Source organism: Diabrotica undecimpunctata, chromosome 6 (assembly GCF_040954645.1).
Source record: "Diabrotica undecimpunctata isolate CICGRU chromosome 6, icDiaUnde3, whole genome shotgun sequence".
Taxonomy (NCBI): Eukaryota; Metazoa; Arthropoda; class Insecta; order Coleoptera; family Chrysomelidae; genus Diabrotica; species Diabrotica undecimpunctata.
The window spans coordinates 126302369-126330268 of NC_092808.1; the positions used below are offsets into that span (position 1 = coordinate 126302369).

A 27900-nucleotide genomic window follows, 5' to 3' on the forward strand; every position below is an offset into this window, starting at 1 on the left:
CACTTCGTCAGCAGTGTTTCGCCAAACACTGCTCTTGGCGAGCAGTGTTTGGCGAAAGAAGGACTGACACAAAAATCGCGCATCAAAAAGCGGACTCTAACTGATCATCTGGAAATGGAAAGTTTTATTGGTAACCTATTATGGATGGGCTTGTGTAAGTTGCCTACTATACGATCGTATTGGAAAAAATCATTATTATATCAAAATGAAATCAGCCGACTCATGTCGAGGAACCGTTTTGGGTTATTGCTAAGTAAGTGGCATTTTAGCGATAATAATAATGCTTTTGCAGACAACAGACTTCGCAAAATTACTCCCCTCCTTACAGTAATTTTAAAAAAGTGTTAACGCCTGGTAAAAAAATTGCATTGACGAGACCATGGTACCATTTCGTGGTAGAGTACGATTTATGCAATACATAAAAAATAAAAGGCACAAGTTCGGTATAAAACTGTACAAGTTTATTGTGGAGCGGATACCGAAAATGGCAGTCAAGCATCTTCAAATGTAGTGTTTGCTCTAATGGACGATCTTCTGGATTCTGGTAGAGAACTGTATACGGATAATTATTATACAAGTGTCTCCTTGGCAACCAAATTATTAGAACGAAAGACGCATCTTGTGGGCACCCTCCGTAGCAACCGAAAATATAATCCTAAAGAGGTGGTCCATAAAAAATTAAAACCAAAAGAAATATATGCCAGAGAAAGTGATTCCGAAATTATGGTCATGAAATGGCGTGACAAGAGGGATGTGCTTATGCTCAGTACCCTTAGAAATAATCCAAAAGAAGTCTTGCAAAGAGGTGGTGCAGTAGAAAACCCCGAAGCAATAATCAATTATAACGGAGCTAAATCTTACATTGACCTCTCTGACCATATAAAAGCATATTCTCACTGTCTTCGCAGAGGAATGGTACAGAAAGCTTGCCATCGAATTATTATTGGGGTCTGCAGTTGTAAACGTTTTTTTGGAAGGAAGTTACACATAAAAATTGTCCATAGCCGATTTCAAAGAAAAACTATGTTATTCATTGTTACGCATTGAAACAGATGATATAAATGAACATAAGCCCGAAGGTAACACCGAAAATCATGCTTTGGAACAAACTAATTCAAGATTGAGATGTGTTGTTTGCCACGAAAATTTGAAAAATTCTGACAGCCGAAAAGTTGCACCAAATAAAAGTGCGCGAAGTAAATGGCAATGTATGTTCTGTAAAAAACATTATTGTGTTGAATGCTTCTTTACTACACACCGAGCAAAAGCTGTATAAAACATGAAGTTCTATCTTCAATTTTTTTTATTGTATTTGCGTGGGTATAATGTAAATGTTAATTTGAGAACTACTACTTATGTTTAGAAGTATGTTTTCCGTTTGCTTTTGTTTTAGTCTGTAGGTATTTAAACATTTTTCAAGTAACTTTATTTTATATTTTTTGAATAAATATTACAAAAGGGAATATACAATGTATCATTAATTTGTATTTTTTCAAGTGACAAAAATATACTATATAGGTGTAATATTTTTTCGGACCAAAATCACTACTTGGCTTTCCGGGCCACATATTTTTAACTTCCATATAAATACTACACAAATGCGACACACCGTGTAAGCCACGATCTCCAAAATACCAGACTGCATTTAGGTATATTTATAATGAGGCAAGTGCAAGAGAAATCACAAGGTACTTTAGTGCTTCATATAAAACTGTATCATAAGCTTTTCTGAAGCAATGGAAACTGGAAAGTATATGCGTTTCTTTCTTATATTGATCTTTCAGCTGGAGTCTCTCTTAGAGTAAACATTTGCTCGACGGCTCCTGTTCCGCTTATAGACCCATATTGATACTGAACTATTATGTTTTCGCATTCCACGTCTCCACCACCTTGTAGCTTACTTTGAACCGAGCGATGGCACTATAGTTATCGCATTTTTTTTTCAGGGAATTGTAAATCGGCACAGCCACCTAAAGCTAAGGGTGGTTGTGAAACCGGTCGTACTGTGTCAGTTGGCTTATTGCACATTTTCCATTTCTTCTTGCTACCAATTCCAGCATTCTGGAACCCTGTACAGGTGCAGTGGATGGGTACCATGTTTTGGAGTCACTTGATATACCAGGTCTCCAGTGTTTCCGCCTCTGATACCGACGGCCAAAATTGAATTTCTTAAGTATGCAACCAACTTTACGGGATCAACTGAATTTTTGAATCCTATTGCTAATGTTGTATTTTAAGTTTTTTATTATAATTTAAAATATTGAATCATATATGAAAATCTTTATTACTCACATTGAGAAAATATGATATTCTGTATTGACACATTTAAATATTTTGAAATTTGATAGAATTGGCAACTCTGTACTAATGGACTGGCAACTGGCACTACTGCAGTACTGACTGACATGCTGACTGACTGTAATCAGACAACTATCAAATCAAATCTAACTGCCAAATAAATAATAATAGCAAAGAATATAGAAGCGTCTATATTCTTTGATAATAGTAAAACACAATGGAATTGGAACATTTACATAAAATAAAATACGAACAAATAGATATATATGAAGATCAACCGAAAGTTGATATTGCAGATTTGTTTAAAAACGATTCTGAGGACAATAAGTATTTTGAAGACACTCATGGGGATAACCACGTCCAAATCAAGAGTTCCAACCAGGTATATACAGAACAGCCCACTGATAATCTGAAATATGTCCCAAATGGTGCAGATTATCAGGCAATACTTACTGGCAGTGTGAAAAGTCACAACTTAATTGCAGAAGAAACTGAGAAAGGTAAGTCAATTAATTAGCTTATCTTATAATCCAAGAATTGTCATTAAAAAGTTATTTTTTACAGAATTTTACTTTTATAACTACCTATTATAGTATTGGAATTTACCATAAAAATAAAATTGTTCCAGTTCAAAATAAGTTTTGTTTCTGTTGTTAAAAACACAATTCTTTACATGTATTATTCACACGATTTTGAAAACTAATTAATTACAGAATCTTGAAATATATGAATGTTCAATTACATTAAAATTAGTGAGGTAATTAAAAATGGTAGATGGCAATAGTCAAATCAGAAAAGGATGAAATGAAGAGTAGCATAAAAGGTCATATTGCTAGTGCAGTTAAAAAAAAAAAAAAGAAAATGAGATTTAGTAAAAATGAAAGTGGATATAAATTGAACCTTAATCTGAATGCACTGTCAAATATTCTAGATCAGAAGGTTTCTGGCCAGTAGTATTATACCCACACAAATCTGAATAACAGCTTTAGAGGTGGGCTAAATATCACTACCCTGCGGTGTAACAGCTGTAATTAGAAAATAACAATCACTACCTGTGAATAACAACAAAATATACTGTGACTGTGATTTCGATCTTATTTTATGTCTGTAGTTATTGATTGCTAAAATGTGATATATTATGTTCTTGTCTCAGTCGCAAAGTTGTGAAATGAGAAACGTCTAACAGGATAACAAGGAACTAGATAAAGGTAGTCGGCGCATCGGCGGTATTCTGAAGTCTCTTTGTAATGATAAATGTAAAAGCAAAGATAATATCTGTACCCCGGAGGTAAAGGACACTATGCCCATTTTTATCAAAATTGGGATTATTTCTCTTTTAAATATAACTTTTCTGGCTCTACACAGAGATAAACCATACTATGTCCAGAGACAATTTTACGGCAAGTTACTGACTTTTTAATAAACACCAAGTCCACTTCCAGTCAGAGGTAAACAATACCATGTGGACTTGGTGTTGTTTACCTCTACTAAATGTGTGCACTGTTATTTACCAGTCGGGCATAGTGTTATGTACTCTGGTACCTGGTGTAATTGTCATGATTTAAAATAATTGTAACCATTTTATTGAGTTCGCAATAGTGTTAGATTGTTAAAAATTGTACAATACATCCATTGTTTAATAATTGCAAACTAGATCCGAACTCTCATGGGAAAAGAATACTACAATAATTACTGACATATAATATTCCTAATGAAACAACACCTACAAGTAAGCTATTGTTTAATAACACTGATTTAGTACTTCACTAACCTCAAATATTTAGTATTGTGTACTCTTTTGACAGATGGATCCTGAGTAGGATGATAATTTGTTTGGAGATGATGATGTGGATATTGATAAAACCTATGAGCCTCTAAGTGGTGAAAGCACAGAATCAGACGACAATGATGTGAGACTTATAGGTAAACCAGCAAAAACAAAGGTAAAAGAGAAATGAATTACTACTCCTTCGACTAGTGGGGCAATAACAAAAAATGTTCTTAAGGGCGATTTATCCCTAAGCAGTGATGCAGGTAATTCCAATTAACATAATAAAGTTACCATGAAATGCTCCAAATGATGAAATTTATCTTCTCATGTGTCGACAGCCAACCTACTCTTCGATCAAGAACAAGAGACACAAACTCTACCAAATCTAAAAATAATACACTACAATCTTACAGTAAAGACTCAGCGATTAAGGTCTGCAAGGTTATGTTTTTAAACACACTTTGTATATCTAATTTAGTGTAGTTGTGAATATGTTTAAAAAAAATCTAGCCAAGAAGTTTAATAAAAGCTGATCAAAGAGGTAGACACGCGCCAATCAATAAAACTCCTACCGAAACCATAAATAGTATACATCAACATATCAATTCCTTCCTAAAGTATGAGAGTCATTATTCCAAAGAAAGGAGCAAGAGAAATTATCTGGGTACAGAACTTACAATAGAAAAGATGTATAAACTGTACATTGATGAATGCAATGAAAGACATGTGGATCCAAAGCTGAGAGCAAAAAAGTTGTACGCAGATATTTTTATTAAATACTTCAAGTTGTTATTTAAACTACCCAAAATGGACACTTGTGGTCCATGCAGTACATTCACCTCTCAATTAAAAAGAGTCTTACTACAGATGAACTAACCAGTGTACAGGCTGATCATGATGCTAACCTAATTGAATCTAAAACTCGGTATAACTTAAAACAATTTAACTTTATAATGGCTATAGAGTCACCAAAACACAAAGTACTATCTGGTGATTTGCAAAAATCTTTGCCTTCACCACTAACAAACAGTTGTATTAGTTTCTACAAAAGGAAGCTTTGGACATTAAATTTTACATTATATGATGCCAGCGATTCTTCTGTACATGTACAATGTATGTGAGACTAATCAAAAGGGGCCCGTGGTGCAAATGAAATTGCCTCGTCAATTTTGAAATTGGCTGACAATACAATTCCAGGTAGTCAAGTAGAGGACATCACTCTTTGGACTGATAACTGCTATGGACAAAATAAAAATATAAGTATTACAATGTGCTAGTTTTTGGATACTTCATACATATCTTCAAATAATGACGATCACTTAAAAGTTTTTACTGAAAGAGCACACACACACATGGAAGCAGACAGTGTTCATGCTTTGATCGAGAGAAAAAGAAAAGAAACTTTCCAATTTGGCCATTTTAACACCATGGGACTGACAACAGCTAGTTAGGCAAACATCAGGTAAATACACAGTGCACATTAGATTTTTATTCTCATACATTTTAAAAATGTCACCAGTGCCTAATAGAAAAAATGTTTAACATATGCATACAACTATTTCGTTGCTCTGTTAAATTACAATCCCAGGTAAAAATCACAATGAATAAGAAATCATGATCACAGTAGTTATAACTGTGATTGCAGAATGACAGTTTAGCCCATCACTAAGCAGCTTGATTATCTCATTGCCACCAATGTTGATATCTCTTCTTCCTGAGTTTAGTTAGAAATGTTTTGAGACATCTACACAACAATAATATATTAATCTTGGTTAAATATAAGAAATATTTGAGTATTTACTGATTACAAATTTAAAAAATGTTAAAACTGCTCTCCTGAAAAAGTAAGAAAATGGACATAGTTTACCTCTGGGGTAGAGATATTATATCGCCATTGGAGAAATATGATTAGTGTAATATTAGTACATAAATAAATATTTGAAGAAAATGAAAAGGGTATTTAAAATTTCAGTTTATTGAGTTTGTGTAACTCGTCGTATTTGTTATTTAATAATTTTTATTCTCATACATTTTAAAAATGTCACCAGTGCCTAATAGAAAAAATGTTTAACATATAATGTTGATATCTCTTCTTCCTGAGTTTAGTTAGAAATGTTTCTACACAAATCAATAATTGGAAAAGATACAGCCCCGTTTTACTCCATATGATTTATCTCTAAAAAAATAATACTGTAACGAAATAGCCCATCTCCGATACGTCATAATTCTTAGAAGGAAAGATCTAGAGAACACAAGAATTGGCTTTTCAATACCGCCCGTCTTCGATGGTTCTTTCGATGAGACGAATTAGAGGTGGGATAACGCCAGAATATTCTAGAACATAGTAACTTTGTTATATATATGTAACGTTTTTAGGAGTGAGTTTAGTTGTTAAGATACTACCGAACTGTAAAGTTATAAATAAATATGTTCACATAAATTCGAACCGCTCGTTTTAGTTAATCTCGCTACAATACTAATGTATAAAGGCAATAATACTTAGAATCTCTGTCAGTTAATAATGATTTTGTGTATATTTTTGTGCTTTGTATTTGTCTCGTTATCTCATAGGCATTTTATAAAAACTACATGTGAACCATTAAACAAAATATTAAAACATTGGTGGAGAATTTAATACAAAAAATATTAGAAACAGTTATTTGGTATAGCCATATTTCAAAAAATAGGTTTGTCATTCTTATAGTTGCAATATTTTGAAAACTGTTTTAAAATAAAAACCCACTTTATTAATAAATTACTTAATTTGCTGAGCACAGATTAATAAACTGTTTTCCATAACCTAACCAATTAGTTATAAATAAAAAAATATTTAAATCGCAAGGAACATGTTTTGGTTCTTCCCCGATAGTTCAATAAAAAACGATCAGTCAGCTGAACATGTGTTTTTAGATGTTGAAAAAAAAAACTTTTTCAATAATTCAAATGCAAAATCCGTTCAATATGGTTTATTGAAAATAATCAGTTAAGGCTGTTTTATCGGTGCACCAAAACCTAGGGACAGTGTTTTCTCTGTTATTTACCGATAAAATGTCTCGAAATTTGGACACGTTATTCGAAATTATGTTGCCTTTAAACTGATGGTTTTACTTTTTTTATTTTTTTGAAATTTCTGTTGAAAAATTGGAATATACTGTTTAACGTTCTCTTATAACCAAACTTTTTACGCCCATCACTCGAAAGAGTTTTTTTTCTGTAATCGTTGATTTTTGTTTCACATTTCTGTGTCCAGTAATAATCGAGTAAAGCGTGTTCCAACTTTAAAGAAAATTGCTAAAAAGTACTGAAATCTAATAGTGAAACGTGTTACTCGTCATTGGGCTTAGTTTCATCGTTATCGCCTTCGTGACGTCAAATCTCATGAGCGTACGGTCAGTTAGTTCGTGTTAAAACTAATTTGAATGGAGAATAATGTATTTGTTGTCATTAAACTACCCGTCGGCCGGCGGCACTGAGTAAAGATGGTCTCGCGTAAGCAGTGTAGAAAAGTAAGTGATACGCCCATTTCAAATCGCAGTATGCTTGAACTGCTAAAACAGCCTTAATTCAACACATGATTATAAATACCAACGAAAAACATACTATTTGTGCTAATAGCTCTGAACAATTTTAACTGAGAAAACTACAAATATGTTTGTTACGGAGAATTAAAACATAAGTGCAGTTGCCGTGAGAGTAGGTGCAGTTGTCCACACCTTTAGTTAAGAAGTGACAGCAGATGAAAAAAGAAGTAATGAATGAAGTTAGAAACAGATTTAATGTTGAGCGTGAAAATAGTTTTGTAACCAGATTTTTGTAAGTTTCTTTTAATAACAATAAAGTCTACTAGTGTATCAGTTTTACGCAAGCGATTTATCCAAACAAGCGATTTACCCCAACATTTTTTGGTCCAACGAGACGAATAGTGAGAAAAACCAGTGCAAGCGATTAGAAACACGTGTAAATTAACCTCAACAAAGGTGAGTTTTTCCTTATAATTTCCATTTAATTTACCGTTACCATACATTTCCTATATTTCGAATTGAGTTTTATTTGAGTTGAACTAGTACTAAGATGAATTCTGAAATTAACAGATTAATAAGGGAAAGGGGCATATTAAAAGGTCAACTGTCTAGGCAGAGTAAGTTTTTCGAGAATCTTTCGGCGAATTTAGACGATAGAACCGCCAAAGAATTAGAAATAAGGTTAGACAAAGTCGAAGGTTTATACGCAGAATTTAATATTAAGCAAGAAGCAATAGAATTAACTGAAACGGCGGAATCTGAATTACAGGAGCACGAGGGCGAGAGGGAATGCTTTGAAAAATTATACTTTGCACTAATAAGTAATATGAAGTCAAAACTGGATAAATTTTATACTAGCAATAGTGCAGTCTCTTCAGGTTATAATTTATGCGATGCTCCGATTCAACAAAATCGCTCAAGACTGTCGATTTGCCCGCGATAAAATTGCTAAAATTCAGTGGCAGTTTTCAACAATGGATAGAGTTCAGAGATTCATTTAAAGCCTTAGTTGACGATAACAGTACATTGTCTAATATTCAAAAAATTTATTATTTACGATCATGTTTGAGTGATGAAGCATTAGGGATTATAGAATCAATTTCAGTTTCCGAGAATAATTATATAATAGCCTGGGATTTGTTAAAAGATAGGTATGATCAAACGAGTTTATTAATCCATAGTCATATAAAAGAATTATTTGAATATCCTGTTGTACAAAAAGAAAGTCATGTAAGTTTGAGATCATTTTATGATAGCTTCACTAAGAATTTGCGAGCATTGCAAGTTTTAGGAGAGAATGTAAACATGTGGGATAGGTTATTGATTTATTTGTTTACTAACAAGTTAGATAAATATACTCGTAGAGAATGGAAACTATTTAGAATTGAGGGCGATTTGCCGACAATGATTGATTTTAATAAATTTTTAAAACAAAGATGTGAATTATTAGAGAAGCTTGAAGTTTCAAATGTAGTTCATGATAATACAAAAGAAAAAGTTCAATTTAAAGGTTTTAATAACAAATTCAATAACAATAAGAGGAATGCATTTGTAAGTACTTATCAAGCGGGATCAGGTGCGGTAACTTGTTATTTTTGTAAAGGAAAACATACTATTTTTCGATGTGAACAGTTTTTAAACTTATCCTCAGCTATGCGGTTACCTGAGATTCATAAATTAAATCTATGTAAGAATTTTTTGAGACCAGGACATGACATTATGAGTTGTAGGCATTCAGGTTGTAAAGCTTGCGGAGGTCGACATAACAGTCTTCTACATGTCGATAGTTCTAGGGATACTAGGGCATCTAGCGATAACAAAAAGGAAAATAATAATCATAAACAATCTAGCGATAATTGTAGAACTATTAACAATGACAATCGAACATTACAAAGTACATGTGAAAATCATAACAATACACAAGTAAAAAGTAGTCATACTTGTTTTAACGAGAAAATTATGACATCACAAGTGCTTCTGTCAACAGCCTTGGTCAATATTAAAGACAGCCAAGGCAATGTACATGAGTGTAGGGCTCTGTTAGACAATGGATCACAAAGCAACTTTGTAACAAGGAGATTTTGTGAAAAATTAAATATAAGTATGGAGTCGGTTAATTTTAAAATAATAGGAGTAGGGCAAGCGATATCCAAGTTAAATAATCGAGTGAAGCTAAATATATCTTCTTGTACAAGCGATTTCAATTCAGTTATTGATTGTTTAGTGTTAGAAAATATTACCGACAAGCTACCTACCACCTCATTTAATAAAAACATTTTGAAAATATCAAACGATATTAAATTGGCTGACCATACTTACAATCGAGCGAGAGAAATTGATCTGTTAATAGGATCATCTGTATTTTGGGAAATATTACAATTGGACAGAATTCAATTAGAAGATAGCAAAGTTGTTCTACAAGAGACAAAATTAGGATGGATCTTGGGCGGCGTGATAAGCTCAACTTCTAGCCAGGTAGAAAAGCATGCTAGCAATTTTTCCAGCGAGTTGAGCCAGGAGCAGGCTATTGATAAAATATTGTTGAAATTCTGGGAAATAGAAGATGTTCATTCTAGTGTAAAAACGATTCTTTCAGAAGAAGAGCATATTGCGAAACTTATTTCAAAAATACATTCAAGCGATCAGCGGACAATAAATTCATTGTATCGATTCCATTTAAGGAAAATTTAACAGATCTAGGTGATTCACGTAAGAGTGCTTTACAAAGATATTTTTCACAAGAAAGTAGGCTCTTAAAAAATCCCGAGCTAAAACGCGATTATGATATGTTTATGCAAGAGTACTTACAATCGGGACATATGAGTGCGATTGATGAAGAAGGAGAGCAACAATTAGCTTACTATATGCCTCATCATGCAGTTGTTCGCGAAACAAGTAAAACTACACGTGTTCGAGTAGTATTTGATGCTTCATTGAAATCGGAATCCGGTCTGTCTCTTAATGAGGTACAATGTGTGGGACCGACCTTGCAAGATGATCTTTTTTCAGTAGTTCTCCGGTTTCGAAAGTATCGATTTGTTATGACTGCAGACATATCAAAGATGTATCGAATGATTCACGTATCTCCCGAACAACGTAAACTACAGAGAATATTTTGGAGACAAAACGCAGCCGATGACTTAAAATGTTATCAGCTGAACACAGTGACGTACGGTACGGCTTCAGCTCCGTATTTAGCTGTACGCTGTCTAACACAATTAGCAAGTGAACATGAAAAAAGTAATCCTAAAGCGAGTGAATCGATAAAAAGGTCTTTCTATATGGATGATTATCTAGAAGGAGCAGATAGTGAGCATGAATTACTGACTTTACAAGCACAAGTGACATCCATTTTAGCGAGTGCAGGATTTCAACTCAGAAAATGGCTGTGTAACAAAAGACGATTATTGACAAAATTCCAAGTAGATACAAGCTTGGAATCAAGTGTCTTAAATATAAACAATGGAGAGACGGACAAGACATTAGGGATATTATGGGACTCTGAATCTGATTCCATAAAATATTCCTTGCCAGTATTTAAAGCGTACCAAGCTATATTAGCACAGCTGGCACAGAGAACAATAAAGGATTTACAAATTAAGTTTGATAAGTGCTATTTTTATTCGGATTCACAGATAGCATTGTCGTGGATAAAAGGTCCAGCTAGTAAGTGGAAATTATTTGTAGCAAATCGTGTAAATGAAATTCAACAACTAACAGATGTGAGTGATTGGTATTATGTAGCGACTGATCAAAATCCCGCGGATCTCGTCTCTAGGGGTATGAGCGTTGATGAGATACTTATGTCAAATTTGTGGTGGAATGGTCCTGGTTGGCTAACTACAAATGATCTAAAAGAATTTATATCTAGTAAAATCCTAAATTTTGAAGGCTTACCAGAGCAAAAGGCTACTGCTCATCACTCAATATTAATTGATAATTTTAATTTGTTCACACGTTTTTCAAATTTGAATAAACTTATTCGAGTAACAGCGTATATTGCAAGATTTATATTCAATTGTCAATTAAGGCTAAAGGTGAAAGATTTATGCGATATGGAAAAAAGAGTGGGCTTATTTACTAGTAATGAATTAAGAGACGCACTCGACATATTAGTAACCTTGGCACAAAAGGAGTTTTTTCCTGAAGACTTTGAAAGATTAAGTAAGGGTTTAAGATTAAAACGCAATAGTACCTTATTATCTTTGAACCCATTTTTAGAGAATGGTATTATCCGAGTGGGTGGCCGGTTGCAGAAGTCAACCTACGAATACGATAAAAAATATCCAATAATTTTGTCACCTAAACATGTACTAACACGTTTAATTTTAAAATCTGAGCATCAACGATTGATGCATTGTGGGCCAACTATGTTGTTGGCTTCGATTCGAGAAAGGTTTTGGCCGATATCTGGACGTAATATTTGCAAGGGAATTGTCAGAAACTGTATCTCATACATTAGAGCAAAACCTATACCTGGTAATTACATTATGGGAGAATTACCAGCTACACGAATAACACAATATTTACCTTTCATTAATATAGGAACGGATTTCGCTGGTCCGTTTTTGTTAAAAGATCGATTGACTAGAGGTTCTAAATTAATAAAAAGCTATGTATGTATATTTGTATGTTTGTCGACAAAGGCTGTGCACCTAGAGGTTACATCTGATCTAACCACTGCTTGTTTTCTAGCTGCTTTTAGACTACAAAGTCTTAATAACTTTCTCAAAAATCAAGCGATATCGGAAGAATTCAATAGTTACTTCACCGAGCAAGGAATAGATTGGCATTTCATACCTTCCAGAGCGCCAAATTTCGGAGGGATCTGGGAAGCCGGGGTTAAGAGTTTTAAATTTCATTTTAAGAGGGTTGTGGGAGAAGCACATTTAAATCTAGAAGAATTTCACACAGTACTGGTTCAAGTCGAATCAATTCTTAATTCACGTCCTTTATGCCCTATAACATCCTCTCCTGATCAGTTAAATCCTTTGACTCCCGCTCACCTTCTTCTGGGAAGAAGTTTAGTTTCGCTGCCAGACAGAGATGTCAGTCAGATACCAGAAAATCGTCTCAAGCGTTTCGAGCGATTACAAAAAATTCTCTAGCATTTTTGGAGAAGATGGAAGAGAGAATATCTTGCTGAACTACAAATCAGAAGCAAGTGGAAACAACATTCCGAGAGAACCATCCAACCAGGAGATATTGTGCTAGTGATAGATGAACAGACTCCAACTCTAAGTTGGCCAATGGCTAAGATCGAACAAGTTCATCCAGGAACTGATGGAGTAGTGCGAGTGGTAACAGTCCGCATAAACAATAAAATGTTTAAACGACCCGTATCAAAACTTTGTATATTACCGACTGAAGCACAGGACATAGTTGAAAGTATTAACACGTTTCAAGGCGGCCGGTATGTTACGGAGAATTAAAACATAAGTGCAGTTGCCGTGAAAGTAGGTGCAGTTGTCCACACCTTTAGTTGAGAAGTGACAGCAGATGAAAAAAAGAAGAAATGAATGAAGTTAGAAACAGATTTAATGTTGAGCGTGAAAATAGTTTTGTAACGAGATTTTTGTAAGTTTCTTTTAATAACAATAAAGTCTACTAGTGTATCAGTTTTACGCGAGCGATTTATCCAAACAAGCGATTTACCCCAACAATGTTAAAAAATGAAACTTCTTTTCAAACAAGTCATAGAAATAGCACAAATTACATGTCTCAAATTTAACCGTGCTGAAAAATTATATAAATTAAAACTTTTTAAATTTGACTTGTGCTTAAAAAGATTATCTACAAAGAAATGTCTAATTTATCATAATCGCATACGCACAGGCGAAAGTCTTTATAAGTGAGAAATTTGTATGAATGATTTTAAAGTAAATTTTTTTAAACGAACATATGAAATTACATTCTAGAAAACAGCTTTTCAAATGCGAATTATATCCCAAGCAGTTCAAGCTTAATAGTGCATTAAACTTACATATGCGATTGAATATAGGTGAAAAGCCATTTAAGTGTAAAGTAAATGCTACATCTAATTGAAAAATTAACAAACTGTATGTTAACTCATATACTTTAACCCCACAAAATATTTTCATATTTATTTTTTAATATTATTAAAAATTATTAATTATGTTATAATATATATTTATATTTTTGTTTGTAATACTTTATAATCATTTATACTTATGTTGTCCATGTACCTAATATGCTAAATAAGTAATAATTAATTATGTTTTAGGTTTTCCTCCTTCAGTTGTTCAGAAAGGTAATATAGACAGGTATATATTGCAACATCCAACAGGCAAATCACTCCAACGCCAATATAAAAGTGCTAATAGTTCAACAAAAAAGTTTGTTGAAAATAATCAATTAATTCAAAATATGACTATACATACTGACGAAAAACAGATTATTGCTAAAAACAAAAACATAAAAACAAATTTGTCCAGTGAGAAGTCATTTACATGTAATGTATGTTCTATGAAATTTACTCTCAAAAGTAGCTTGAGAAAACATTTAGTTAGGCATGCTCAAGAAAATCCTTTTGAGTGTGATATTTGTCATAAAAGTTTCACCCAAAATTTCCAGTGTCTTGTACATAGACGTACACATATAAAAGAGAAATCCTTCAGATGTGGTATTTGCTTCAAGAACTTCAAGGGAGAATTAACCTTAAAGAGACATATGAAATTGCACACTGGAGCAAATTTTATAAAGTATCATTACAGATCCAAACAGTTTTCTCAAAAGAAGAGCAAAACCGAAGAAAATTTTTTGCAACATATCCCATACAATAATGGTTCTAGTATTTTAACAGAAACTGATCAATCTACTCAACAAGAATTCCATCATGATGAAGATAAGACTTTACAATCGATCATGTCTGAAAACAGTTCAAATATATCGACAGATAACAATAAATTAACATGTAGTACACTTTTAAATGATAAAGAAAACACTGTGAAACAAATCAAATTTGATAATCATCTTATAGAAAAAAGTATACAATATGGCTTTGCACATGGTACATTAAAAGATAAACCTTTTCAATGCAGAATTTGCTCTAAGCAGTTCTTATTAATAACCAGTCTAAAACGTCATATATGTAGGCATGCAGATTTAGCTAGATTTAAGAAACGCATACAGAAACGCACTGGAGAACAACCATTAAGATGTAATATATGTTTTATAAAATTCACGCTTAAAGATAGCCTAATAAATCATTTACTTAGGCACACTGGAGAAAAACCCTTCGAGTGTGATATTTGTTGTAAACAGTTTTTTCACAATTATCATTGTATTGTTCATAGACATACACATATAAGAGGGAAACCTTTAGAGAATAACTCACCTGATAGTTATTCTAATATGCCCATAGAAATCGATCAATCAATGAAAAATACGCCTTTAAATGCTGAAGAAAAATCTTTACAACATGTTACATTAGACCATTTTTCTAATATTTCAATAGTAAAATCGTTCCAATGCAAAATTTGTTTTAAACAGTTCTCAATACAAAGCAATTTAAACCGTCATACACTCACGCATTTAGGAATAAAACACTTTAAATGCACTATATGTTTAAAGAGATTTTCTACAAAAGACACACTAACAGACCATGAGCGCATACATTCTGGAGAAAAGCCCTATAAATGTGATTTGTGCCATAAGGAATTTATATCAAAGTCGCACTTCAACAAACATATGAGATTGCACACCGGCGAAAACCTTATAAAGTGTAATTATTGTCCCAAACAGTTTACATGTAACACACAACTTCAGAGGCACGTAGTAATACACACTGGAGAAAGACCATTTGAGTGTGGTGTTTGTTTCAAGAAGTTTGCAATGAAATCAACCCTGGACAAACATCTGCATACCCACACTGACCGTAATATGCTTTTTAAATGCATTATATGTTTAAAGAGATTTTCTACAAAAGGCACACTAACAGACCATGAGCGCATACATTCTGGAGAAAAACCTTATAAATGTGATGTGTGCCAAAAGGAATTTAGGTCAAAGTATCCCTTTAACAAACATATGAGATTACACACTGGTGAAAACCTTATAAAGTGTGATTATTGTCCCGAACAGTTTACATGTAACACACAACTTCAGAATCACGTAGTAAGACACACTGGAGAAAGACCATTTGAGTGTAGTGTTTGTTTCAAGAAGTTTGCAACCAAACCAATCCTGAACAAACATCTGCATACCCACACTGACAGTCATAAGCGCTTTCAGTGCAATATATGTTTAAAGAAATTTTCTACAAAAGACACACTAACAGACCATGAGCGCATACATTCTGGAGAAAAACCTTATAAATGTGATTTGTGCCAACATGAATTTAGATCAAAGAATCCGTTCAACAAACACATGAGATTGCACACTGGCGAAAAACTTATAAAGTGTGAATATTGTCCCAAACAGTTTACAGATAACACTGGATTTCAGGCACACGTAGTAACGCACACTGGAGAAAAACCATTTCAGTGTGTTATTTGTTTTAAACATTTCTCAAAAAAAAAAAATTTAACAAGTCATAGACTCACGCACTTTGGAATAAAACACTTTAAATGCATTATATGTTTAAAGGTATTTTCTACAAAAAGAACACTAACAGATCATGAGCGCATACATTCTGGAGAAAAACCCTATAAATGTGATTTGTGCCATAAGGAATTTATATCAAAGTCGCACTTCAACAAACATATGAGATTGCACACCGGCGAAAACCTTATAAAGTGTAATTATTGCCAAAAACAGTTTACATGTAACACACAACTTCAGAGGCACGTAGTAATACACACTGGAGAAAGACCATTTGAGTGTGGTGTTTGTTTCAAGAAGTTTGCAATGAAATCAACCCTGGACAAACATCTGCATACCCACACTGACCGTAATATGCTTTTTAAATGCATTATATGTTTAAAGAGATTTTCTACAAAAGGCACACTAACAGACCATGAGCGCATACATTCTGGAGAAAAACCTTATAAATGTGATGTGTGCCAAAAGGAATTTAGGTCAAAGTATCCCTTTAACAAACATATGAGATTACACACTGGTGAAAACCTTATAAAGTGTGATTATTGTCCCGAACAGTTTACATGTAACACACAACTTCAGAATCACGTAGTAAGACACACTGGAGAAAGACCATTTGAGTGTAGTGTTTGTTTCAAGAAGTTTGCAACCAAACCAATCCTGAACAAACATCTGCATACCCACACTGACAGTCATAAGCGCTTTCAGTGCAATATATGTTTAAAGAAATTTTCTACAAAAGACACACTAACAGACCATGAGCGCATACATTCTGGAGAAAAACCTTATAAATGTGATTTGTGCCAAAAGGAATTTAGATCAAAGAATCCGTTCAACAAACACATCAGATTGCACACCGGCGAAAAACTTATAAAGTGTGATTATTGTCCCAAACAGTTTACAGATAACACACAACTTCAGAGGCATGTAGTAATACACACTGGAGAAAGACCATTTGAGTGTGGTGTTTTAAACAGTTCTCAATACAAAAAAATTTAAAACGTCATAGACTCACGCACTTGAATAAAACACTTTAAATGCATTATATGTTTAAACATATTTTCTACAAAAAAAACACTAACGGATCATGCGCGTATATATTCTGGAGAAACACCCTATAAATGTGATTTGTGCCAAAAGGAATTTAGATCAAAGAATACCTTCAAGAAACATATGAGATTACACATCGGCGAAAACCTTATAAATTGCAATCAAATCAAGCCTGAACAAACATCTGTATACCCACACTGACCGTAATATGCTCTTTAAATGCATTATATGTTTCAAGAGATTTTCTACAAAAGACACACTAACAGACCATGAGCGCATACATTCTGGAGAAACACCCTATAAATGTGATTTGTGCCAAAAGGAATTTATATCAAATAATCCGTTCAACAAACACATGAGATTGCACACCGTCGAAAAACTTATAAAGTGTGAATATTGTCTTAAACAGTTTACAGATAACACTGGATTTCAGGCACACGTAGTAACGCACACTGGAGAAAAAACATTTCAGTTTGTTGTTTGTTTTAAGAAATTTACAAACAAATTAAACCTGAGCAAACATCTTAAACATTCCCAATCTTAAACATTCCCACACAAGAGAAAAACTAAGTCAGCCTTTTGAATGTGATATTTGTCATAAACGATTTAGTGACAATGACATATGTGTTGAACACAGACGTACACATAGTGTATAAAAACCTTAGTAATATTATAATTCCGCCAAAAAGTTTAAGTGAACATTGTATTTATTTTTTAATTTACATAATTGGAATGTTCAAAATGTACACCATTCCAAGGCAAACAAACTTCATAACGATTTTGCAGATTATCCAACATATTTATTGGGATTGGTTGCTGCATTTGTTGAAAAGAGGTTATTATCTTTTGTCGTACTTCTCCAATATCAGCTGGCGGAACTTCTGACTTAAATTACAGGTTCCTTCAGCTTAAACCAAATGTATGAGTCAGATCAGGTGAGTTAAGCTTCGGTTTTTTAGAACAGTGAGCGACGCATAACTCACAGTCAGTCAAACGCCGCGCACGTTCGTCAAAATTAAAGGAAGGGTTCTCTATGATAACGGTTTGTTAGGTAATGCTTACTTTCGCGCTCTGCAGAGCGATAGCAGTGTACGTTGATGGAATTTGCTCCTTGTATAACATGCTTTTGACGAAAACTGTTTGGAAATCAATATATGACCTCAACGCTTGCATTCGTATGTATTTTCGTAAGAATCATGTAATAGCAATTTAGAAATGTAAGATTACAGAACAGAGTGCAACAAATTTAAGTTTGGGATTGTGACGTAGTGTTTAGCGCCGGTGGGCGGAATCATTATGAAGTTTATAGTCAGTTACACTCAATAAAATAATCAGTAAAATATTAGAAATACTTTAATAAATAACAAATTCCTCAATACTTACAATTTATTAAATTATCACGAAGGAGAGGTTTCAACGTTACAAAAAAATAATTAAGTAGTTTATTTTAACTAATTAAATAATATATGTATTTATTATTTATCTAAACAAGAATGCCTTATTTATGATTCCTCGCATGATTCTAAGATCTCTATTCCTGAATTTGAATCACTATCTTCATCCTCAGCAAGACTTTCTTCGGATGAATCAGTTGGCACTCTACCTTTTACCAAATCCCATATTTTTTCGATAGGGTTTAACTCCGGATAATAGGGAGGCAAGCAAAGTACATTATGGGCTTGTATAATTTAGTGGTAGGTTAGTGTTTTTTGAAAAAGAATACTATTTTCCTGTAACCACTTTACCATAATATCCCTTCGCCTAGCAGACGTCACATTTTTTTCTATTAGCACATTATGATAGAATGCATTATTAACTTCCAGAACCGAATTGTATCATTGTATATTATTATGTTTATCAAAAAGTTTTTGCCGAACGACCTTTGCCTCGTTCTTAGTTTCATATACAGTCGTTAATAAGCTTTTTATGAATTTTTTCTCAACAATAGAATTTGATGTATTATGAAACTTTAAAAGTAATTATGGCTTACATTACTGTTATTATTATTAAAATTTATTTTTTAATTATAAACACGCACCTGATTTAAAAATTAACACAGCGTTAGGTACAAATCCAGTCTCTGCTCCAGTATGAACAATAATCTGCCTTTTGCCCTTAGAAATCGGTTTCTTTAAAGTTTTTCCACTTTGATCTGCCCATTGGTATGTGTTGCTATGTATATTTGTTTCGTCGGTATAAATTATGGATGTACCATGAGATTGAAATTGAATTAGCTGTTTTAAATATTCTATTCGTTTTAAACGAATATCATAACTTTCCATTAGGACACACCTATTGTCTTCGGTTATTCACCACCTACAATTTGTTCCAGATGATTTGAGGAGTATCTTTTCAAAAGTATGATGAATTAATTTTGTTCTTATCTTTTTAGGAACCACATTGTTAAATAACTGTTATTATTAATTGATCTAAACACACTAAATTACTTTATAATACACTAATTACTACTACCAAGCACTACTATTATATTAAGCACTAATCTAGAAAAAAATAATAAAATATCCAACAAAATCAAATCAAGAAGACAAGTCAAATACTCTCTGCGATACGTACTGATACGTCCGTACTACTCAGACTACGGCACTGCCAAGCAGCACACTGGTCGTTTCCATGGTAACACTAGTAAACACGATTCATTGCGCATCGTCGAGGTATGAGTCATATTCCTAAACTCAAGTTTGTTGCAGTATACTTATTTACTTTATATTTTTAAGCAGTCTTATTTGTTGTTCTTAAACACGTGTATTTTTATATTTTCTCTAAATAAAGAAAACTTATCTCAAAGGGATGCTTTTTCTGCAAGTTGATGTTGTTTTCTGTTGTATGATTTTTTTAATAATATCATCCCTGATAAATTGTAAGACAGTTCCAAATAAATTCCTGGAAAGTCTAAAATATTCTAGAAATTTTTCCTCGTTTTAAAACAATCTTCTTTCGGCTGTAATTTAAAAGCACCTTCTGTATTATAACATGAAAAAATTTCGTTTATATTTTTATTTCTTTTATTTAGATTTGACATTACCAACTCTTCTTCTTTCTCCTCTTCTTGAAGTAATAAAATTATTGCGTTAAGTTTGCGAGAATTCATTTTTCTAAAAGTACAACCTGTAAGAGAACAAACGTGAAACTAATTTCTAAACTTGTTTTGATTTGAGCGCGACAGAATATATGTATGCAAACTAATCTAACAAACCGACTCACCCAAAAATGGCGTAAGTTACTGTTCTAACAAACCTTAACTAAGCTGAGTACTCGATGTCTGTTCCACGTGAAATAATTCTGTTTTCAAAATGCTCGTGAAGTAGGGCTAGCGGCTAAGGAGTGTATAGTTGTATGGTGTGTTGCGCCATTCTGTTGAAACCATTGGATGGCAAATTTCTATGGAGTCAAATCCCTTCTCGTAATCTACCATAGCTAGAGTATGTTTCAACTGTCGTGGCGGAAATTTCTAGGAACAGTAAAGCCTCACCAAACAAAGCAGTGCCGTTCCAAAAAATATTTATAATTTAAATCAAATTGTTAAAGATAGGTACACACAATTTATTAAACAATGATATTAGATTATATTTTTGGTAATATTGTACTACATTTTAATACAAATTATTATAATATATCACATACATATATTGTCTGTATGCGAAACCATAGATAGGTATTATAGATTATAGTAATAATAAATATTAATTACAAAGATTGTTTTAACTTTAAAACCTTTATTATTTATATTATTACTCACTTAAACGTCACAAAGTTAAATAGAAGAATATATGAAATGATTGTAATAAACTAAAAAAATAATACATACATACAGGACAGTTTGGAAAACTTATATTGACATAGGTACATCGTAATGTTAAATTATATTATTCACTTTCATAATCAGATGCACTGTCGTCGTCACTAGAATTATTTAAATCAATCCTTAATTCTTTAGTTATTACTGTCGCAAGGTAACCAATCACGACAAAGATTGTTACTTTGCCGGCCAATCACAGCGCTATTAACTACGCTGTCATTGGCCTCTCGGCGGAAGATTGCTGCAAATTCTCAAACATTAAGTGTATAAAAGAGCAGCACATCTTCCGATCGGGATCCAGTCGTCATATACTACTAGCCCCGCTAGACCTTGTTGGCCTGGTGTTCTACTACGCTACTTTGAGTTTTATTATTTATCCAATAACCTGATATCGTCGAATACGAGAAGACTTCATCCAATTTAGAAGTTAAATTTACAGATCACGAGAACCGGCGTGTCGACTACGAACGCTCCCTGGCAGTAGAATATGACTTTTTGAAATAGAAAGACATTGGTCTTAGAACTATTTTAAATTGTGTCGAACTGACCACAGCGTTCTTTGGGACCTGTCACGGTAAAGAGTGAATAAAAGCCCCGACGGGGACTTATAATTGCTTTTCCGATAATGGTCGAGCTGCGATAGCGCTTAGTCACCAGAAACCTTATGCAAATAGTAACTATCGAAAATACTGTTAGCGAAAGGTAGTGCACGAAGCGACGGGCAGTAAGAAGAGTCGACACGGCCGGCATTCTTGTGCCTCTCTCGAGGAGAGGGAACTCGGCTACAGGAAGTGAGAAGGCCGGCATCTCTGTGGAACTTGAGACATACACCATGCATCAGAATTCTAACACACTGGATGATATGACGGAAATTTTAAAGAAACATGTCCACATTCTTGCAGCACTTTGTCAAATTTATATTGAATATGATCTTGTTTGTGTCGTTTGATGATTTCATACAATTGCGATTTTAACATTGACGTTATGGATGGGCTTGTGTAAGTTGCCTACTATACGATCGTATTGGAAAAAATCATTATTATATCAAAATGAAATCAACCGTCTCATGTCGAGGAACTGTTTTGGGTTATTGCTAAGTAAGTGGCATTTTAGCGATAATAATAATAATGCTTTTGCAGACAACAGACTTCGCAAAATTATACCCCTCCTTACAGTAATTTTAAAAAAGTGTTAACGCCTGGTAAAAAAAGTGCATTGACGAGACCATGGTACCATTTCGTAGTAGAGTACGATTTATGCAATACATAAAAAATAAAAGGCACAAGTTCGGTATAAAACTGTACAAGTTTATTGTGGAGCGGATACCGAAAATGGCGGTCAAGCATCTTCAAATGTAGTGTTTGCTCTAATGGACGATCTTCTGGATTCTGGTAGAGAACTGTATACGGATAATTATTATACAAGTGTCTCCTTTACAGTAATAGAGTTTTAAATCATGAATGTGTTGCTTGTGTGAGTCCATTTCAAAAGGTAAAAGAAATAATAAGTTAGACTTACTCACAATCAATTTAATTTAACTAATCGGACGACCGGTTTCGCTTTCTATAATATGCAAAGCATCTTCAGGTCACGATACAAAGTTAAAATGCTGAAAATAATAATCCCATATTAGGGTGTTGTCTAATAAAGATAAAAAACATAGGTAGGTGATATAAATTATATGAATTACAGTAACTATGCCAATATTACATGTCTGTGGTTTTATAAATGAATAAAAAATAAAATGTTTAAGCAGACAAGGTAAGACCCACAAATTGGTAACATCGTCTATTAAACTGTAATGAATTAATAAATAAACCAATAAATAAACATTACTTACATGCCGGTACTCTATTAATAATTAATTTATTTAATAATTAATTAAGTTATTTAAGTTTATTCTGGAGATATATTTATGAAATATACATTTCATAAATATATCTCCAGAATAAACTTAAATAACTTTAAAGAAATTAATGGTATAGAACATTACTTTCATAAAACAAACAATACATTCCACCTATCTCTACTTCATTGGATAAAATCTGTCTCCTCAAGAACTTCCCAGTTTACTGTTAAACAATTACAATAGTTGACCTGAGTTCTCCAATCAACAATCCAAGATAGTTTGAACCATGTTCTTTCAACCATCAATTAATAGAGTACCGGCATGTAAGTAATGTTTATTTATTGGTTTATTTATTAATTCATTCCAGTTTAATAGACGATGTTACCAATTTGTGGGTCTTACCTTGTCTGCTTAAACATTTTATTTTTTATTCATTTATAAAACCACAGACATGTAATATTGGCATAGTTACTGTAATTCATATAATTTATATCACCTACCTATGTTTTTTATCTTTATTAGACAACACCCTAATATGGGATTATTATTTTCAGCATTTTAACTTTGTATCGTGACCTGAAGATGCTTTGCATATTATAGAAAGCGAAACCGGTCGTCCGATTAGTTAAATTAAATTGATTGTGAGTAAGTCTAACTTATTATTTCTTTTACCTTTTAATAGAGTTTTGTATTCAAATTGACAACAAAATAGTGGGCCTCAGAATAACAAATATTGGGATACCCCAAGGAAGTATCCTAAGCCCAATGTATTATGCTAAGTATTTACACTTCGGATATAGGTAAAAGCATAGTAAATAGTAACCAAGGTAAAGTACTACAGTTTGCAGATGACATATGTATTTACGTAGACCAAGAGAAGGTAGAAAATGGTTGCAACATGATAAATGATGTACACAATTATTTACTTGATGACTTTTATTAGTTAAATTTAACAATATCTGTAAAAAAACCCAAGTTTGCACATTTTCCAGAAAACAAAAACTTCCAAAGTTAGTAAAAATTCTAAACTTACATTTTAAAGTTCAACCTAAAGTTAAGTATTTGGGGATGATACTAGATAGAAAAATGAGCTAGAAAGATCATATCGAATATGTTGTGACAATAGCTGAAAAAGGTTATAATGTATTACGAATAATAAGTCACAACTTGGGGAGTAGATTCTAATATTTCATTAATAATGTACAGATGATTATATAAGATCAATTTTAGACTACGGATGCATATTTTACAACCAATCAGCCAAAACTCACCTAAAAAAAGTAGAAGTGTTATCAAATAAATGCCTTCGATTATGTATCGGAGCTCTAATAAGCACCCCGACATCTAATTTGAGTATAGAGTGCAATGAACCACTACTGCATATAAGAAAAAAACCTATGCGAAAAGTTTATAATTAAAACAACTGTGTCAAAAACTTTTTATACTTGATCTAACGAGTGAATACTGGCAGAAAAAACCTACTTTACTATTTGTTGAAACCCACAACTTGCGCCAATTTAAAAATAAATTATACACATCAAGAATATCACCCATATTTCAAATATATCTAAATAGTATTCCTAATATACAGCCAATTTACATGAGAGACTATTCGAGTTTCCCAGCGAATCTAAGGAACTCTATATTTAATACAGATATAGAAATACTATGTCCAAAATATCACCAAATTTATACAGACTCCTCAAAAATTTAACTCTAAAGTTGCTGCTGCTGTGTGGGACCCTAAAACACAATACAAAGAAGGAATATTTTTTAATCGATTGTATATTTTTAACTTCTCTCAGAAAGATATACACCTAGAAATTACCCAGATAGACTTACAGTAGAAATGATAGATCGTGTTATTGTAGACTCTATTCGCTAATTGTAGAATATTCGCTTGCAATTAGATTCATCAGAACTGTAATAATATAATATTTTTTGCTTTTTTTACTTACATTTAATAATTTTCACAGCTTAATATGTCTATTTAAGGGAGATTATCATTACTCCCACTATCACTGCTGTTGTAGCCTGTTAACGTAATCACTGCGGATTCGATTATAGTCTCAACATAAAGATCTAACTCCCACATTCGTTTTTCGACCTTCCGTACATGGGAAATAGCATTCTGCCATGCTAATGGTGTAACTTCATCAATAGCAGTATTTAGCAGACACTTCACATCTTCAATTTTAAGTTACATTATGACGTGGCACATAAAACCTTGTTTGTGCCCAAATTAGCTCAATCTGGTTTAATTCGCAATTTAAGCTATGGTGGAAGTCTTAAAAGAGTAACACCACGAGCACGGGCCATTCCATCCACTACTTAATCGATATGATTAGGGCGATGTTGTTTGATTAAACACATCAACTCTACCCTTACTGCACTATCATAGTACGGAATATTTTTTTCCGGAGCCATTGTTGTATTTCAGACTTTCCTGTTTGAAGTGGAAATTTGTTCACTCCGATGACTATGGTATGATGCATTGTCCTGTCCATAACGATGACGCACTTATCTTCAACACGTTGCAGAACGTATTGAAACCAATGTTCGAAACGACCTGCATTCATATCTTCATGGTTTTTTTTATAAAAAATTAAATCACTGTCTTTGGTTGTCAAGGAAGCATTAACACCTTAAGCGCCACCATACAATAAAAATTGTTGGTCCCTGGGACCATTTTTTTGTAATAGTCTCTGTTTGCTAAGGTATTTTATAATCTATTTGAATAATATTTTTGGGTATCTGTCTTTTTTTTTGTGAATTTTGAAAGACTTTTTGGTGGCCTAAGGTTTGTGCCACGCGGCCCAAAGAGTTTATATTGCTTCTACGAGGCCATGTGGTACATACCTTATGCCATGCACTGCCTGGTATTCAAGGACAAAGTAACCGTCTCGAGCATCAAGAGACTCTTGCAAGCCAGTCTGTTGATAGCTCCTTAGATGAACAGAGTTTTTGAGAATAGCAGTGTAGTAAAGTGAATGGAAGATTACGAAAAAGGGCAGAAACGCATTTTACAGTTGTGGGATGAGCTAATGTCGGATGAGGAAAGTTACTCTGTAATAATAGGTGATGTGTATTCGTCTGATGCTTACTCTCCTAGTTCGCAAGCTTCGAGTGACGCGGAAGATGAAAATAGCGATGTTAGTGCAGTTTTTGTCCCAAAATTATAAAAATAAATGATGTCAAGAAGTAAATGTTACAGAGCTGAAAGTGACCCAGAAAATAGAAGTAATCATCAAGATGACCTAATTGACTTGAATAACTTACAGTGGAACCCTGTTAACGGATCATCTTTTAAGCATTTTGACTTTGACGGAAAATACACAGGAGTTAGAGCTCAAATCTTTGAAGATTATATAATTAGGGATCCCTATAGTTTTTTTTAAGATACTTGTTTGTGACGAAGTGATTACTCTCATGGTTAACGAAACCAATCTCCTGGCGAGCAGTGTTTGGCGAAAGAAGGACTGACACAAAAATCGCGCATCAAAAAGCGGACTCTAACTGATCATCTGGAAATGGAAAGGTTTATTGGTAACCTATTATGGATGGGCTTGTGTAAGTTGCCTACTATACGATCGTATTGGAAAAAATCATTATTATATCAAAATGAAATCAGCCGTCTCATGTCGAGGAACCGTTTTGGGTTATTGCTAAGTAAGTGGCATTTTAGCGATAATAATAATGCTTTTGCAGACAACAGACTTCGCAAAATTACTCCCCTCCTTACAGTAATTTTAAAAAAGTGTTAACGCCTGGTAAAAAAAGTGCATTGACGAGACCATGGTACCATTTCGTGGTAGAGTACGATTTATGCAATACATAAAAAATAAAAGGCACAAGTTCGGTATAAAACTGTACAAGTTTATTGTGGAGCGAATACCGAAAATGGCGGTCAAGCATCTTCAAATGTAGTGTTTGCTCTAATGGACGATCTTCTGGATTCTGGTAGAGAACTGTATACGGATAATTATTATACAAGTGTCTCCTTGGCAACCAAATTATTAGAACGAAAGACGCATCTTGTGGGCACCCTCCGTAGCAACCGAAAATATAATCCTAAAGAGGTGGTCCATAAAAAATTAAAACCAAAAGAAATATATGCCAGAGAAAGTGATTCCGAAATTATGGTCATTGTAGTATAGTAAGCTATGAATATTGACTAATGTCTAGAGCCTGACCCACTACTCTGAGCCGCGTAATGTAGGTTGCCTATTATGAATTTGAATCGGGGAAATTACTGACATCACAGTTTAACCACAAAGTTTCTTTTTTATACTATGCTGACATACTTACGCATGACGTCCGACATCGGATAATCATTTTTTACTAAAATAGATGTTACAATAATTATTTCTCTTCTAAAAACGGATTGTCATTAGAACACGCAATTTTAGTTCTATCATATAATGATTTAATGACATCCATTTTAACATTTATGTTGGGATTTGATTTATAATTTAGATATATGTTCATATGCGCAACAAAAAATATTAAAAGCCAGAGCTTTTCGAGGAACTAACCATCATTTAATAAATAATTTTTATATAACTGTGCTGAATAATGTATTTCGAAACGGGGAAATTATTCATTTATTGATATTACAAAGAAAAGGTCTCTAAAACGTTTTTAAGCAAGCCAAAAAAATCACATTACAAGGCATGAATGAATCAAATATGTAGCACCTTTTTTGTAGATGTATTATTCAAAAACAAACTGAAGTTATTACTATAAACAGGGATCTGTATAGCTGGGGCTATGCTTAACTTAAATAAAACAACGATTAGATAGAAAAAAAAAAATCACAAATTTCATTAAAATTATCTATATTTTTTAAATGTTAATATAATTTGGTACATTTGGTTTGTATAATATGTAATATTTTCTAAGTAAGTTTTTATATAAATAAATAGTCTATATATAAATGTACCATTAGATGAAACTTTGAAAACAATTTAGGACCAAATTACAAAATGATAGATTAACAACTAGAACCAAATTAAATGTGTCAGCTATAACGGAA

General features: G+C 33.1%; 1 protein-coding gene across 3 annotated transcripts; it reads left to right on the forward strand.

Annotated features, from left to right (window-relative positions):
• Positions 1 to 2414: 2414 nt before the first annotated feature.
• On the forward strand, positions 2415 to 20894 carry LOC140443855 (uncharacterized). 3 transcript variants are annotated; one of them, XM_072535336.1, is made up of 2 exons: positions 2415 to 2798; positions 13835 to 20894. In XM_072535336.1, exons 1-2 carry the CDS (start codon positions 2516 to 2518, stop codon positions 17146 to 17148), a joined length of 3597 nt encoding a protein of 1198 aa, XP_072391437.1. In that variant the 5' UTR covers positions 2415 to 2515; the 3' UTR covers positions 17149 to 20894. The 3 variants fall into 3 exon arrangements, with proteins under 3 accessions (XP_072391437.1, XP_072391439.1, XP_072391438.1); XM_072535338.1 differs by lacking the exon at positions 2415 to 2798 and adding an exon at positions 7823 to 8046; XM_072535337.1 differs by lacking the exon at positions 2415 to 2798 and adding an exon at positions 13040 to 13167.
• The last annotated feature ends 7006 nt before the right edge of the window (positions 20895 to 27900 follow it).

What these genes read in the sequence shown, in the direction of transcription:
- LOC140443855 (XM_072535336.1), top strand. Translation starts at nt 2,516, where the DNA reads ATGGAATTGGAACATTTACATAAAATAAAATACGAACAAATAGATATA. An exon ending in TGCAGAAGAAACTGAGAAAG is followed by an intron (nt 2,799 to 13,834) that starts GTAAGTCAATTA and finishes ATTATGTTTTAG; the next exon opens with GTTTTCCTCCTTCAGTTGTT.